Genomic DNA, 16,834 nt, shown 5'->3' with positions numbered 1-16,834 from the left:
CCGTTAACAGTCGCCTATGTGCTGTTCACTTAAACGGCTCCTTAAGAACTCGGAAGGATAGAGACACGTCGTTGCCTTTTCGTCGTTTCTGCCTACGCTCTCACTGACTGCTGCCCGGATGAAGTGAAAGATGACTTTTACAGAAAGCTCTCCGAACTTCTTCAAAAAGTTAAACACAGACATAGTACTCGTCGCATGTGACTTTAATGCCCAAGTAGGCAGCTTAAATCAAACAAAAAGATATTTAGGTGGGTATTTTAGTATTCCGGCTAAGTGAACAGATAATGGTGATCGCCTGTTGCAACTGTGCTCAGACAATCGTTTATATTAGCATAAGAAAAGACATCGTCTAACATGGCTACCCTCTGCACCAAACCAACGATGGACTCAAATGGACCATATTGCCATCAGTCATCGTTGGAGAGACTCTATAATAGGCAGTCGCTCGTTCTAGAATGCATGTTTAGACTCAGATCATACTCTAATGCGGGCACGAATTTCTTGCTCCTCACTGGATGCAGAAAAACCACATTAAGAAGACCCATTAGAATCAAACTCAGTCACGAGAAAACTAAAAGTAAGTTGCAGAAACAACTGAGGTCACACTTACGAACAGTCACGGAAACAGCAGTAACATCTATTAGTAACTTAAACCAAAGAGCTACAAGAAAACCAGAAGATTTCTACTAAGTCTATAGCACTGATGGATCCTCGTAAACTCATCCCATCGGGTGGTTTTCATAGGTTTCCACATCCGGTCTGGTCCACAAGGCAGTGGAGCAACTTTAGGAAATGCAGCCCCATGGTAGCCAATGGCCAACAGTAGGTTCTTTTACCACTTGTTCTTTCAGGATACTGGAGTCCATGTCCACCATTGTTTTGAAATCAGGGTTTTCCAACTCCCCTAGTACTATCCGTGTCCACCAACCCGGTTAAAGCGTAGAACATTCGCTTTTCGCCCTCTCAATTTCGTAAACAACAGCCCCACCGCGAAAAGGCAGTGAGAATGACTTCCTTGGCAGTGGCCGCCAAGTCTATTGTCCAGATAGATTCCCGTCAACTTATCCCACGAGGCTCCGAACACGATGACGAACAAAAACAGTTCAGATCTAGGTTAACCAATAGTCTAAGGAACGACTGTGAGCAGTGGTGGGTAGCGAAAGCAAAATGTATGGGAAAGGCAATGGCTAAAAGTAACACAAGACATCTTTTCAGACTAATAAAAGAAACTAAAATTAAGAAGTCAAGTGTATGTGTGACGATCTCGAAAGAAGACGACACTCTTATCTGCTCTCATCCCAGACGTTTAGAGCGATGAGCGGAACACTTTGGAGGACAGTTTAGCTGGTCTTCAGCTACATTACAACAACCCACTATCCCCAAACAGTCGAGTCAGAGCTTATAGCGAACCTCATGTGGTGTCCGGAAAGACTATCCACTATCCCCATTTTTGTCTAACTTCATTATAGACCTACTTCTGTAAATAACATTCTTGTTGACTGAATTTTCAGGAATTGATCACCTTTCAGGAGGTCCACTTATCGACTTAGAATACACAGATCACGCAGTCCTGTTTGATGAAGACACTGATAAAATGCAGAGTCCTTTGATAGCACCGAGCAACAATGGCAGGATATTTGAAATGTGTTTTTCCCCTCTAAATGCAAGTTGTCCCTTGAGGATTGGCCTGCGTCAACGCCTGAACTAAGGATAAGAAGTGAAGTAGTCGAACGCGTCGACAACACCTATCTTGGAAGTCTGATCAGCCCTAATGGGTTGGTGTCTGACGAAATCTCAGCACGAATTTAAAATGCTCGTTTGGCTTTTGCCAAGTTACGTCACCTATGTCGAAGACAAAATATCCGTCTATCAAATAAGGGACGAGTATACTGTGCGACAGTTCGCTCTGTTCTAATTTACGGCCATTAAGAGTAAAAGATACACGTAAACTATTAGTATTTGATCACATATGTTTTAAAAATATTGGTCGCATCTGCTGGGATCGCCGGGTAAGTAATAGTGAGGTTAGACACAAAGTATTAGAGAATGATGGTAAATCAGTGCATGAGATCATGAATCTTCATTGAATGAGATGGTTGGGCTACGTGTTATGTATGTCTGAACACTGATTACCACTATGCGCTATGCTGACTAGTATAGGGGATGGTTGGAAGAAAGTTAGGGGCGGCCAAACCAAAACGTGGCATCAGTGCTTGAAGTCACTAACTTCTAGTCTGAGTCATGTTGGTAGATGTAGACTACCTGGTTGGGGTCCGTGTGATTATCTTAACCAATGGTTGGAGGCTGTGAAATGGCTCTGAGTCTATCACAATGGCGTAGCTGTATGCACTTTTTGTCTTCCCTTAAACTATGAGATTAAAATTAATTTCTACCTTTCTTTCTACGAACTAATTATTTCTTCCTGTATTATGTCCTTATGCGCAGTTTTTCTTTTATATATTACTACAATTAAAGTAACTGTTTCTGTGGATTTTGTGTTCATCTTGTTGTGCTAATGAGATGTGGCAACTTGGACCGATGCATATATGTGCCTTGTCCTATGTTGTAGCTGACTGACTGTCGCTTTGTCTTATTTCCAATGGTTGTGTTACTTCTCTAAATAAGAACGTAAATAAGCATATGATGAAGCAATGGCAGTATATTTTGGATACATGGAGTAAAAGAAACAAGAAGGAAATCACAGAGTTCTCTATATGAAGGAGTAACTTTGTCATAATACGGGATTTAATAGACTTTGTTCCTTTGTCATTCCGTTAAAAAATCCAGGTGATCCTAGAGTGAACAGGTGTAATTTATCTCCTACATAAACTATCTTCCATTTATTTTGAAGAAACAGACATTATTATCGTTAATGTTTTGCAAGGTTAGTCTACGTAAAATAATATTTCTCCTTAATTTACCTATGATTAGTTTTAATTTAGAAGAATATTTTCTAAAACTTATCTGTGTTCGAGTAGCAGTTGGTTATGTGTTTAATGACTTCAGCGTTGTTGTACGTCTTAGGTTTGTTGACCTTTCTGTCTTGATTGTACTACTGTTAGTACCAGAAGTGATCTGACCCGAGGAAACAGCAGATGAAGATAGTGTATCCTTATTGACTGTTAAGGACGTATTCGATCTCAGCTGGGATAAATAAAATAAAATTAATTTGTTAGACTTTATTTAGGAAAATATATTTATTCAGAATAGGTGTATGTATATGTCTGAAAAAACAGGAGTACAAGTGCTGCTGAAGTCATTATTAAAATACAACAGTCAGTTGTCTAGTGGGTCATTACTAAATATTGAGTAAAAGTGATTAAACTCTTTAAATCATTGTAGGGAGAATCAGTGTGCATGTTTTCAATCTGTACTTATTGGTTCATGATATTTCCCTATAGCTGTAGTCGTAAGGTATCTGTCGACCCATTATTCCTTGAGATTTCTCTTGTTATCTATAAATTGTGGTGCATATATATCTTGTGCCCCCCTGTACCAATGTTTATGTGTTAAAATAAATATATCTATAAATTACCCTTAATTATTTAATGAGTGTACTAATAAGCTTCAATTCGATGATACCTTAGTTACGTGGGTATGATGATTTACTATTTTAGATGTTTTGCCGTCCGTGAATGTATATTCATTACGCGGGTTGTGAATTTAAAATATGTATGACACTTAGTTGGAAATTTTAGTTTTCTGATTGCTTCATTAAAAACAGATGAAATCTAAGTGGGTTGTCGGTCATTAGTGAATTGAATATCAAAGCTAATGAACTCATTAACATAGGAGATTCCCAATATATAACATGTTTATCATAAAAGAGACACTTAGAGCAATTTAAGGTCGTCATAAACTGAATATTATATACCAGTGTTTTATCTGAGAGTCGGCTGTTTGCTCTGTATTTAAGCGACGGATAATCTCTCGTAATTTTATCCTCTCCTGTTGATGAAATGATTCATCTTCAGTGTTACAGAAAAATCCAGTCACATTTTCAAATGATCCCAAACAACCCCATCTAAAATTGGAGTTCATAACTGTAATCTCCAACGAAGAAATATACCAAACGATCAAATATACATAAATATAAACTGATCTTTATCATAATACGCTGACAATTTACACTCATCTTGAAAATCAGCAAGAAATATGGACACAGAGTATTTAAATGCAGAAAATTTATCATTAATAAATTTTTTTTTAGACATTTTTTCAACTGTATTTTGGTGTTAAACTCCGCCTGTAGCTCTTCTAGAGTTACTGCCGGTCCCAAGCCCGGGTAAAGGAGGAGGGTTGGGCATGGGGTTAGCGACCTCGTTAGCTAACTCGCTAAAAAAACACTAACCAGAAAAAATAATTCAAACCATTTAAACTCTGCCCTCCCAGTTGAAGGAATAATTATGACGTCTCATGATGAAAGCCGAGTTCCTTCGGAAGTCATGAGGCCGATGCACCTTCTTACAACCAAAGCGACACTCTTTTTAGGTACATGGAACGTCCGGACAATGTGGGAGACAGGAAAGACCAGCCAAATAGCAATGGAAATGAGGAGATACAACTTGGCAGTACTCGGAATCAGCGAAACCCATTGGACACAAACTGGACAACAAAGGCTGAGTACAGGAGAGATGCTGCTGTACTCCGGTCACGAAGGGGAAAATGCTCCACACACTCAGGGAGTTGCTCTAATGCTGTCCAAAGAAGCACGAAATGCACTTGTGGGATGGGAATCTCATGGACCCAGGATAATCAAAGCATCATTCAGAACAAAGAAGCAAGGGATCACAATGAACGTTATCCAATGTTATGCACCCACCAATGATAGCAACGACGATGATAAAGATCAGTTCTATGAAAGGCTGCAATCAATTATAGAGAAGTGCTCACGAAAGGACCTGACCATCCTGATGGGAGATCTAAATGCTAAAATTGGAGTGGACAACACAGGATATGAAGATGTAATTGGACGACATGGATTAGGAGAGAGAAATGAAAATGGGGAGAGACTTGCAAACCTATGTGCATTCAACAAATTGGTTATAGGCGGCACAATATTCCCACACAAGCGCATACACAAAGCTACATGGATCTCACCGGACCAAACCACAGAGAACCAGATAGATTACATCTGTATCAACAAAAAATTCCGAAGATCAATGGAAGATGTGAGAACCCGGAGAGGAGCTGACATAGCTACAGATCACCACCTGGTTGTGGCCAAGATGAGACTGAAGCTAAAGAAACACTGGACAACTGGACAAACAGCACTACAAAGGTTCAATACAGCCTTCCTTCGAGATATTGACAAGCTCCACGAATTCAAGATAACTCTCAACAACAGGTTCCAAGCTCTACAGGATCTACTGAATGAACAAGAAACTACTTTGGAGGACAACTGGAAAGGGATAAAAGAAGCACTAACTTCAACGTGTCAGGAAGTTCTTGGTCCTAAGAAGCATCATCACAAGGAATGGATCTCTATGGGAACCCTGGACAAAATTCAAGAAAGGAAGAACAAGAAACTAGCAATTAACAACAGCCGAACACGAGCAGAGAAGGTCAAAGCACAAGCAGACTACGCAGAAGCAAACAGGGAAGTGAAGAAAAGCATTAAAGCTGACAAGCAGAAATACATGGGAGAACTAGCAACGACGGTAGAAAAAGCTGCAAGAGAAGGGAATATGAAACAACTATATGATACAACGAAGAAATTGGCAGGGAGATATAGCAAACCAGAGAGACCAGTCAAGGACAAAGAAGGAAAGACAATCACTGAGATTCAAGAACAGAGGAAAAGATGGGCAGAATACTTCGAGGAACTGCTGAATAGACCAGCTCCATTGAATCCACCGAACATCGAAGCAGCCCACACTGACCTTCCAATAGATGTCACTCTACCAACGATCGAAGAAGTCAAGATGGCCATCAGACAAATCAAAAGTGGGAAGGCGGCAGGACCTGACAATATACCAGCAGAAGTACTGAAGTCAGACATTGAAATAACTGCAAATATGCTTCACCTTCTATTCAAGAAGATTTGGGAAGAGGAACAAGTGCCAATGGACTGGAAAGAAGGATATCTCATCAAGATACCAAAGAAAGGAGATCTGAGCAAATGTGAGAACTACAGAGGCATCAGTTTGTTATCAGTACCAGGAAAAGTTTTCAACAGAGTGCTACTGAATCGGATGAAAGACGCAGTAGACGCCGAACTTAGGGATCATCAGGCTGGATTCCGTAAGGATCGGTCGTGCACAGACCAGATTGCAACACTACGGATCATCATTGAACAATCAGTTGAGTGGAACTCATCACTATACGTCAACTTCATTGACTATGAGAAGGCGTTTGACAGCGTGGATAGGAGAACATTATGGAAACTTCTTCGACACTATGGAGTTCCTGAAAAGATTGTCAACATTATTCAAAATTCATACGATGGACTACAGTGCAAAGTCATGCATGGAGGACAGCTGACAGATGCATTTCCAGTAAGGACCGGAGTCAGACAAGGCTGTCTACTCTCCCCATTCCTCTTCCTTCTAGTGATTGACTGGATTATGAAGAATTCGACATCTGAGGGGAAATACGGAATACAATGGACAGCTCAGAATCAATTAGATAATTTGGACTTCGCAGATGATCTAGCCCTCCTCTCTCATACACACGAACAAATGCAGATGAAGACCGCAAATGTAGCAGCAGCCTCCGCATCGATAGGCCTCCACATTCACAAAGGAAAAAGCAAGATTCTCAAATGCAACACGGAGAACACCAATCCAATCACACTTGATGGCGAAACTCTGGAAGAGGTGGAAACATTCAAGTACCTGGGGAGCATCGTTGATAAACAAGGAGGATCGGATGCAGATGTAAAGGCGAGGATTGGCAAAACAAGGACAGCATTTCTACAGTTGAAGAACATATGGAACTCAAAACAACTCTCAACCAATTTCAAGGTCAGAATCTTTAATACGAACGTCAAGACAGTCCTACTGTATGGAGCTGAAACGTGGAGAACTACTACGGCCATCATCAGGAAGGTACAAGTATTTATAAATAGTTGTCTACGCAAAATACTCAATGTCCATTGACCGGATACTATCAGCAACAGCGTTTTATGGGAGAGGACAAACCAGCTTCCAGCTGAAGAGGAAATTAGGAAAAGACGTTGGAAGTGGATCGGACATACATTAAGGAAATCACGAATGTGCATCACGACTCAATCCCTAACTTGGAATCCGGAAGGGAAGCGGAAAAGAGGAAGGCCAAAGAACACACTACTCCGGGAAATAGAAGCAGATATGAAAAGGATGAATAGCAACTGGAAAGAACTGGAAAGGAAGGCTCAGGACAGAGTTGGATGGAGAATGCTGGTGAGCGGCCTATGCTCCTCGACGAGGGGTAACAGGCGTAAGTAAGTAAGTATTTTGCTGTTAATAATTAGGTTGTGGGAAGTTCTAAAGTTTCACGGACGTAATCATTTCGTTCTTCGAGACTCCACTACATCGTTAATAAGAATGACTACCTAGACTAGATGATACGTTATACTTAACAGTTTTGGTACGAGGAAGAATACTTTAGTAGGGACATCTCATTTCAACCTCAATGTTTCGAAGAAATAATTTTTGGGTTGATTTTGTTTAAAGGAATCATCTCCAGGAAGTGAATTCACACAATGCTGAAAACGCTTTTTCACTATACGTATAGTTTACAATTTATTTCATCCTTATAAATGTTGAACTAATCTATTTTAGAGAAAGTATGCTCTGAGCGACAGTTTTTCACACTGAAAAAAGTGTATCTTGAGAAAGTTAATTCATAAAAATGTATACGTTACTAATGTCTTATTAGATTTGCTTACAGCTTAAAAAACTTCATGCTGGTGGGCGGCCTATGCTCCTCCACGAGGGGTAACAGGCGTAAATAATAATATTATAATAAATAATAATAATAATTTAAAAAAAACTTCACGAAGGTATAAAATAACGAGTCAATATGATTCGCTTTATTCTTACTCCGTAACTTTAGCTGCAGAGTTTTAAGAAGTTACTCCATTAGCAGCTATCAAAATTTGCAACTGTTCTGTAGCTGATATCAGTCTGAGATGAAAACGAACTGGGAACCACGAATCCCTATTTTAACAATAATTATGTGCTCATATGTGGCAGGTTTGGAGAAAAGTTCTAGTACAGTCCAGGCGTGCACAGAGTAAGATAGATATTACTGACGGTACTGAAGGATCGTCTCTTTTTATTTCAAACTGGCTGAAGTCGTTAATATCTATTAAAAGGCGTGAAGGATTCGAATCAAAATTCATTACAGTAAACCCGATTGTGTTGCGAACTAACTTGCTGAAATGTTCTTCAAACTGTGGAAATTGTGGTTACCATCTGTTTTTGATGCGCTTTTTTCGCTTTCTCCTGTCTATGGTTAAGTGAATTTAAACAAACAGATGAATATGCCATGTACTAATTACTCCATATTTGATAGTTAGACTTATTGATCAGTCATGATCTTTTCTTTTACTATGGCTTCTGATCTTTAGCAGTAAATTATACCCATCAATACTCTAATATTTCTTTTAAAGTTGAGGTGATTAGATCTAACTTTTGTTGAAAATCCCTACTAATCGGTTTATTGTTATCACAAATATCAGGAAGTGGATGGGAGAGTCTAAAGAAAGTCAGCTTGAAGTATTGAATTTACAATTGCGAAATTTCATTTACATTTGTGTAACAATCATGATCATTTATTGAAACTAAAAAAATTTCGTTAAATTGTTTCGTTTATTTGAAGCGAAAATTGTACCAACATAATTTCCTTTGAAAATACTCGCCCGACACTATTCAAATATAATACTAATTGATAATGTGCTCAACAGTACATTTTTAATAGTCTCATATTTTAAAAAATTCTAAGCGATTATAAACTTATTCCAAGTTAAAAATACTGAATTTCATTGATCAAGTTATTTAAAATATATTTTGTTACTTGCATACAAAGATGTGATATCTGCTACTCTAAAATACGACGTAGTAGTGATTCCATCCTTTCAGAATATCTGTGTTTTCCATATTAATATCAACTTTACTCTTACAATATTTATGACCATTACAGTGTGTTCCACCAATAGTTATGCATTCCAAAATGATTTCTCTGACAATTATGCATTATATTTAAATCTTCTGAATCATATTAATAACAACTATTCAACAGGTTATGTGCACTGTTTCAGCGTTCACCATGTCTGCCGAACTTATCACTTCTGGTTATTTTTTCACTCATGTAGCTAGTGAGTTGTGCATATATGAGTGTGATTTTCATTGAAGATTTCACTTAAGAAGGTAGGATTTATATACAACTGTTCATTATAAACATGTCCAGTAAAGCCCAGCTCAACGTGCTGTATACATGACGCATACGCAATAAACAATAGGGCTAAAATATGCAACCGCACAGTAACAGAACTATAAAATACCTGGAAGTGTTGAGTAAGACACTAAAAGCTCTGATGATAACTGCAACACTCTGTCACTAATATTTAATCAAAATAATCTATTGGTGACGTATTCGCAAACAATTTGACCTTTCTTACGATGTCTCTCTCTACATCAAGTTGAACATGCCTGTAAATTGGCACACACTGTTTAATCATTTTCAGAATATATATATATATATATATATATATATATATATATATATATTAGTGAATGAATAACTAATTACATCCTTTTTGAAATGTGTAAGTAGAAACCAGATATTCCTCAGTAGAAAATACTGAACCTTAGATAAAAATGAACGATAATAAATACTTACAGGTTGTTTTTGTACCGAACTTATAGGCTTCCTTGCTGTATATAAAAACATGGAAACAGACCGATATATATATATATATATATATATATATATATATATATGAACACATAAATATTGGTACAAGGGGGTACCGGATACATATGCACCACACAAAACAATGAGAATGGGAAGAGAAAAAAAGGTAGGGTGCGCATAAGAAAAAAAGAGGAACAATAACAACCACAGATTAGTGTATGTTAGAGTGATAATAAGAATAATAATGGGGGAAACGGAAAGGTATAACCAGAAGAATTCTTTCAGTTAAAGAAGTTACAACCACTTTTTATGAGGAATGTAACAGAAGGTTATAGCAGGATCACCTCTGGCTTCTATTCTGAATTTTCTGATAATGTCTCTAGCCACTGTGTTGCACCATCTCTTTCGGACCCCACCCAGGGAGTCATGAAGGACTGACAAACGCCAGTCCTGTACATCTTTTTTCATACCACGACACCATGTCATACACTGGCCACCTCTCCTCTTTTTCCAAACAGTCTCAGCGTGGGCGAATAATGCACGATGTGGAATACTTCGGGACGACATTCGTAGAACATTTTCAATTCACCGAAGTCGATGTCTCTCATCATAGTGACACCAATCGAATTATCGTCGCTGCGCCCCGAACACACGGTACCGAACCTCTGCATCACTAACATGGTGTTGCCACTGTATGTCAGCAATCCTTCGAGATAACGATGATCAAACACAGAGAGTCGTCTAACATCCTAAACTCGGAGAGGCCAGGTTTCACAAGCATAGAGCAAAGCCATTCTCACCGACGCGTTGTAGATCCGACCTTTATACAGCCAGACTAATATCACGAAGGCGCCAAAGATCGCCCAGATTGGCATAAACCGCCCTGGCTTTCATTATACGTGAATCGATTTCATCACTCACGCCACCTCCAGCAACTGTGCATCTACCTAGATACACGAACCTCTCGACTACTTCAATCTGCTCACCACTCAGGGTAAGTACAGGATTAGGATCCTGCCAGTCTTTTAGGTGTACTTTGCATTTCGAAAGTGCAAAGCACACACCGTACCTATGGACACTGATTGCCAACTGATTAAGTGCGGATTGCACGGCTTGCGTTTCATCGCACAGTAAGACAATATCATCTGCATACTCAGGGTCGAAAAGTCTTTCTTCAGGCAACGGATCCACACCGCCATTACTTACACTCATCAGAGCTGTTTTTAGAATGTCATCGATGGCGAAGTTGAAGAGGAATGATGAGATTGGGTAACCCTGTCTAACTCCACTACTTGAACGGAATAGTGGAGAGAGGTGGTTTTATGAGCTCACTCTGTCTAAGATGTTTGTATATAGGGCCTTTAAGATGTTAATAAATTTCTCAGACACAACCTTCTTCAATAAGCAATCCCAGAGAACAGTCCTGTTCAACGAATCGAGGGCGATCCTAATGTCATTTTATTTATTTATTTAAACACATACATATTGGTACAAAAGGGCACCAGGTACATATGCGCCACACGGTCCTAATGTCAAGAAACACTACGATTGTTGGCCTGGGATAAATGTGACGATGTTCAAAAATTTGGTGAAGGGTGAGTGTGTGATCAATCCATCCTCGACCGGAACGAAAACCAGCCTGTTCCTCTGGAGTCAATCTTTCTTGTGTTTTGAGCAGTCTACGAAGTATGACGAAAGCTAATATATTGGACGCAATCGGAAGTAGATGTATCCCCTGATAGTTGTTGCAGAAACTATGTGAACCCCTTTTAAAGATAGGACCAACTTTCGACTCATTTCAGTGTTGAAACACTAACTACCGGACCTTTGTAAACAACAAAGTCATTTCCTTAACCAGAAAGTCACCACCGTCTTTGAAAAGAGCCGGAAGTAAGTCATCTGGGCTCGGTGATTTGTAGGGCTTTAAGAGTTGGAGTTCCCTGCGGAATTCAGCCTCACTTGGTGGATCAGTCGTCACCAGCATTGGAAGGCAGGACAGCTTTATCGATGTTGCCAGAGCAGCAGGCCAGTTGAACTGCACTTCAAAGAATTCTGCCCATCGTTCAAGACGTCAATGGATGCTAGTGATTGGCATCCCACCATCCTCACAGATTGTCTCGCTCACACTAGACCTCTTGCTGCTAGTGACTCGGATGAATTGGAAGAGCTTCCGGATGCAGCTACTGCATCCAGCTCATTGGCACGCTCTAACCACCAGGCTTCTCGGTTCTTAATCAAGCTTTCCCCAATTTCACTACGTAACAGTCGTCATTCGTGGTCAAACTCTTGGTCACCAGGAGTAGACCCACGGGCTTCGATGAGTTGTAATGATCCTGAAGAGACCCAGTGCTTATAAGCGGAACGTTCTGCGAAGACGCAAGAGACCTTACTCGCCATTCTCATGGCGTCATGCAGTTGCAACCAATGCTCATCTATACTTTTCGGTGGGATGGTAGCTAGCCTAGAAGCTAGCTCAGTCCGAAACTTACTTGCAACAGAAGTTGCAACCATTTTGCTGACATCAATCCGTTGGCCACTGAAAAGTAAGGTAAGATTGGCGCAGGCCAGGGCATGATCAGAGTCCAGATACGCACTACAAAAGGAGTGGTAGTCTTGTACACAACCACGCCAGCGGTAGCTGATCGCGATTTGATCAATCTGAGTCCAGGCTTGAGATCCAGAAGGAGGACGCCAGGTGGCACATCGGCGATGACTGTGCCCGAAGTTAGTGCTAGCCAGATACAGGTTGTGGTCTGTGCACAGTTGCAGTGGACTGTCCCCGTTATTTTTTTTACCACGTTATATATATATATATATATATAATGCTCATTAAACGAATGTCTCCACTGTCACATAATTAATTCTAAACACCTGTTTGTTATAATCAGCGCATAATAAATTTATCAGAGTTCAAAGCTCAGTAAACTTACACATTCTAATGCTACATGTATGTTGATCGATTTCGGATATTCCACTTTATAGTAAGCTGACCAATAAGTGGATATGTAAAGAGGTATCAGTAAACATTGATCATAAGGTAAGCACACATAACTGCATTTAACAGTGGATATACATTGCCCAAAGATCCATGAATAAATCGTTAGGTAAATAATATGTTGCATTCTATTGAATGTCATGCGAAAAACAACACTTTTGGCTAGGGAAATTCTATAAGGGGGGAAACTACAATGATCCTAGAAAATTTTTAGAATACTTATGGTAAACGGTTGTATTAGTATTAATCCGATCTGTCATTTAACGTTGTAAACAGTCAGTGATGAACCTCAAAAGTATCTAATGAGAATAAACATAAAAATGAAGACAACAAAGCTTTTGAAGAGAATTGATTGCAACGAACACCAAAAAGGAAATCATTTTTAACATGTGGAGTTCTAATAATTGTGATGAATTCTTATACACCGGCAACTAATGACCTAATGGGATCATGATAAACATAAGGGTTTGAGAAATCAAAGCTATTGATTAAAATGGAGGTCATACTTTGCATAAACTTCATTTGAAGTCAGTCTTTCATTTCCTGAAACAGAAATCGACTATTACTATACGATAATAAATAAATCTTTCAGTATAAGGTTATGAAGATTGTTGAGTTTTTGATTGAGGTCATGAATCGATCAATGTTAGACCACCATTGAAAACCAGGAAGCATTTGACGACCGTTTCGTCCAAGTATGGCGCTCCTCAGCAATGCGCATCCATAGTATTTTGGCCTTATAGCTAATGTCAGTTCGTGATGAAAACCCTAACTTCTAACTGTTAACCTCAACTCTATTTCCTCTCACTAATTTATAATCTTTTGACCCTAGTGAGCAGGTGAGTTTTCTCATGGTGACTTTAGCATTACTCAAAGATCATCCATAAATTGTAATCTCACCACTAGTCTTTTTATCACTCGTTCTCAAGAATATCAATGAAAAATATGCTTAGTTTACCGCAGAATAAATTCATAATACAAAACTTACCTGGCACTAGCTTTCGGTGAAGATAATTTCCTATTTAAATTAGGGACACTGGTCGATGAAGTGACTGTCGTGTTTGATCTTGTATTATTGTCAGTCGGATTGAATATCTGAGAACTTTGTTGCTGACGCTGTATCACTTGTGAATCCGATTTATTAGATGTTAATAAAGCATTTGATACAGCTGCTATCATTGTTGTTGAAGATTTAGGCGGGATATTTGAGAGTGAAGTTAAAACTGATGAAGAACCAAGCATATTTGAAGTACCAGGTAATGATGCATAATCAGTAATAAAGGAGCTGGGATGTGTAACACTGGTAAATTCGCTAGGTTGGTTACTCATGGAAAAATATTTAATGTTATTTACAAGATTGTTACTGCTAATACTGCTACCACTAGTATTACTACCAGTAGTATCCACAGCATTAGCTAAAGGATCAGTTGATGATGTAAATGGTTTTGCAGGAAATTCATTCAAAGTTGATAAATTTCTGTTGTTTGTTACATTAGAATTCGGATATTTATTTCTTATCCCAGTGAGTGATATAGATATAGACGGTGTGCGTACACTAACGGGAAAATTTACAGAAGGTTGTTTAGCTTTCTGAGCAGCTAACTCTACACGATTCCAATAGGCTTGGTGTTTTTGTAAACGTTCAGTATTTCTATATTTAGTTGTTTTTTTTTTAAAAAAGAAAAAAAATGAAATCCTAGCAGATCATTATTTCTTATTAAATCACTTACATTTCAAACGGTAACGTTTTAAGAAGGATTTATATTCCATAGAGAACTAGAACTTAAGTTTAAATGATTAGCATTATAGGCAAACATCTAAATCGTCTAAATAAAAATATCACTAAAAGCATACTCCAAACATTCGAATATAATGAGTACATTTATTAGAACTATAAAGTGTATGTTTTTTAGGATATAGTAAATGATCTGTTAAATGAATATGAATACGCTTATGATTATGTATGATTTCATTATCTTACAAGACGGACTAGAACTGCCGTTTATTCTTAATATTCCATTGGCAGAAGTGATATTTTCTATATGGAACATTTATATTAGTAGTTTCAGTGTAAGATCATCAATATCATGAATTTAATTAATAAACAGTTCGAGTTTACAGCATAAATTTAGTACATTATTATTGATTTAAGTACACTGATTTGAGTATGGAATTTATTTTACTGAGAATAATCACTCAATTTTCATTTTATTCGAGACAATTATCTAATGACAGAAATTAAACAACAAGCAAGTTTGGTCCAAATCTCTATTTATCATTCATAATTTTCCCTGAATTTTCAAATTTAAGGCAGTAATCAATCCAATAGTTAGGTATTTTTGACCAGTTCTTGATGAAAGATAAATTTAAAAAAATTATTTTAAAAGATGTAACACCTTACAAAGCCTGAGTTTTGTTATTATTTCAGTTGAACAGTTTGATACTTCAAAAGGTATACACCCATCCAAAATGAAGTCAATAGTTAAGTTTGTATTACCACTGATTATATTATGTACACAGAATAAGCAAATTTGATAAAAGACAAAAATGTTTTCCCAGTTTTTCTCTTGTTAACTGTAGTTAGATACATTACATAAATGCAATTTCAGAATATTACCAGTAGAAATATTTATCATTAAGGATAACAAAGTAAACGTTTAATGCATTTCTATGACAAAATAAGAGACGGGAAAGAAGAATTCTTGAATTTTAGCTGATAATATGACCTAATATAACAGATGCAAAAATAAGGTGTGTTCACCTATTTCACTCACATAAAGCTACCAATAACGAAGACAACTTTTTTCCTTACATGTATAATAGACTGAGTTGGCATTATAAAGATATCAACATCTAACTGATAACTCAAACGATTATCATTTTGATAAAGCCTTCACCGATCATATATTTAAAGTGTTCGAGTACTTTTTCGTATGGTTATTTGATTTAATGGATCAATAGTGGACAAACGAACTATATTCCTGTGTAAAGACCAAGTTGTTTTGAGTTAATCTAATAATCAAAGTGATATATTGAGAGATAAAGACTCAATACATAAAATGATGTTATTTTTTCATATCATCATAATACAAGATTATTATGATTGCATGACTTATTGTCTGGGTTAGGTACAATAGTAAAATTGTATGAATAGTCAGGATTAAATCATTTACAGTTTGACAATCAGTAAAGTGGAATACAACTACCTGTTTATAAACAAACTAATTTTACTGAGCAGTTTATTGGATTGTATATAACGTTTCGGCAAATTTATATGCAAAAGAGATAGATATTAATACAAAGAGAGGACTAATTAAATAGTGATGAGGTTTAAATCCATTATTATTAAATTCGGCATCTAAAAGGCATTGTAAAATACATGTAAGATTCCGTATATCTTATGATATCATCTTCAAATGTATCCTATTTGTATTAAAACCAGAAATTCGTATGTAAGGTCGTCTTTGAGTATGGCCAAAGGTCGCAAAACTAAAATGAGATAACCGCAGAATACTATCTTTTAAATGAGAATAAGTAAGTAATTTTGATTATATTCGTTTATTTAGAAGATAATCTCTTACCTAAATCTCGTTAGAATTTTTAAGTACTTATCAGTCATGACTGAATACATTAGATACAATTCTGAAGAAAGCATTCAAATAGTCAGTTGCTTCTAAAATCTTTTATCCAAAACTACATCATTTAAGTGAATGAAATTGTCTGGGGACCAATTAAATAGGATTATTTTAAATTCTTTTTCCCCAAAATAAAACCAGTACAATAAAATTAGATTTGTATTATCTATCTATGACTGTTGAAATTTATGTATAAACAAACAATTTTCAAGAGATCTGTACTACTAACTTTTTCTGTTCTTCTATCAACTTTGAAGAGCATTGTTCAACAAGTTTTTGATCCGTTTCAATTGCCCAGTTTAATACATTACAAATTAATCCATGAACAGTCCTAGAAAAATAAGAACCGAATTTAATGAAAACA

General features: G+C 37.4%; 1 protein-coding gene across 1 annotated transcript in view; it reads right to left on the bottom strand.

The window, feature by feature from the left end:
- Smp_165090 (putative protein phosphatase 2A regulatory subunit) overlaps positions 1-16,834 on the bottom strand; it is a gene marked incomplete at both ends in the record, with an annotated part of 37,192 nt that overhangs the window by 534 nt on the left and 19,824 nt on the right. The window contains 3 exons of the mRNA XM_018794506.1: positions 3,875-4,024; positions 13,824-14,486; positions 16,700-16,801. Of these exons, the coding sequence (XP_018648912.1) occupies positions 3,875-4,024; positions 13,824-14,486; positions 16,700-16,801 (915 nt within the window). The remainder of the gene's footprint in view (positions 1-3,874; positions 4,025-13,823; positions 14,487-16,699; positions 16,802-16,834) is intronic.

Source organism: Schistosoma mansoni, chromosome 1 (genome assembly GCF_000237925.1).
Source record: "Schistosoma mansoni strain Puerto Rico chromosome 1, complete genome".
NCBI lineage: Eukaryota > Metazoa > Platyhelminthes > Trematoda > Strigeidida > Schistosomatidae > Schistosoma > Schistosoma mansoni.
The sequence above is the reverse complement of the archived record's forward strand: the minus strand, read 5'-3'. Positions and strand labels throughout refer to the sequence as shown.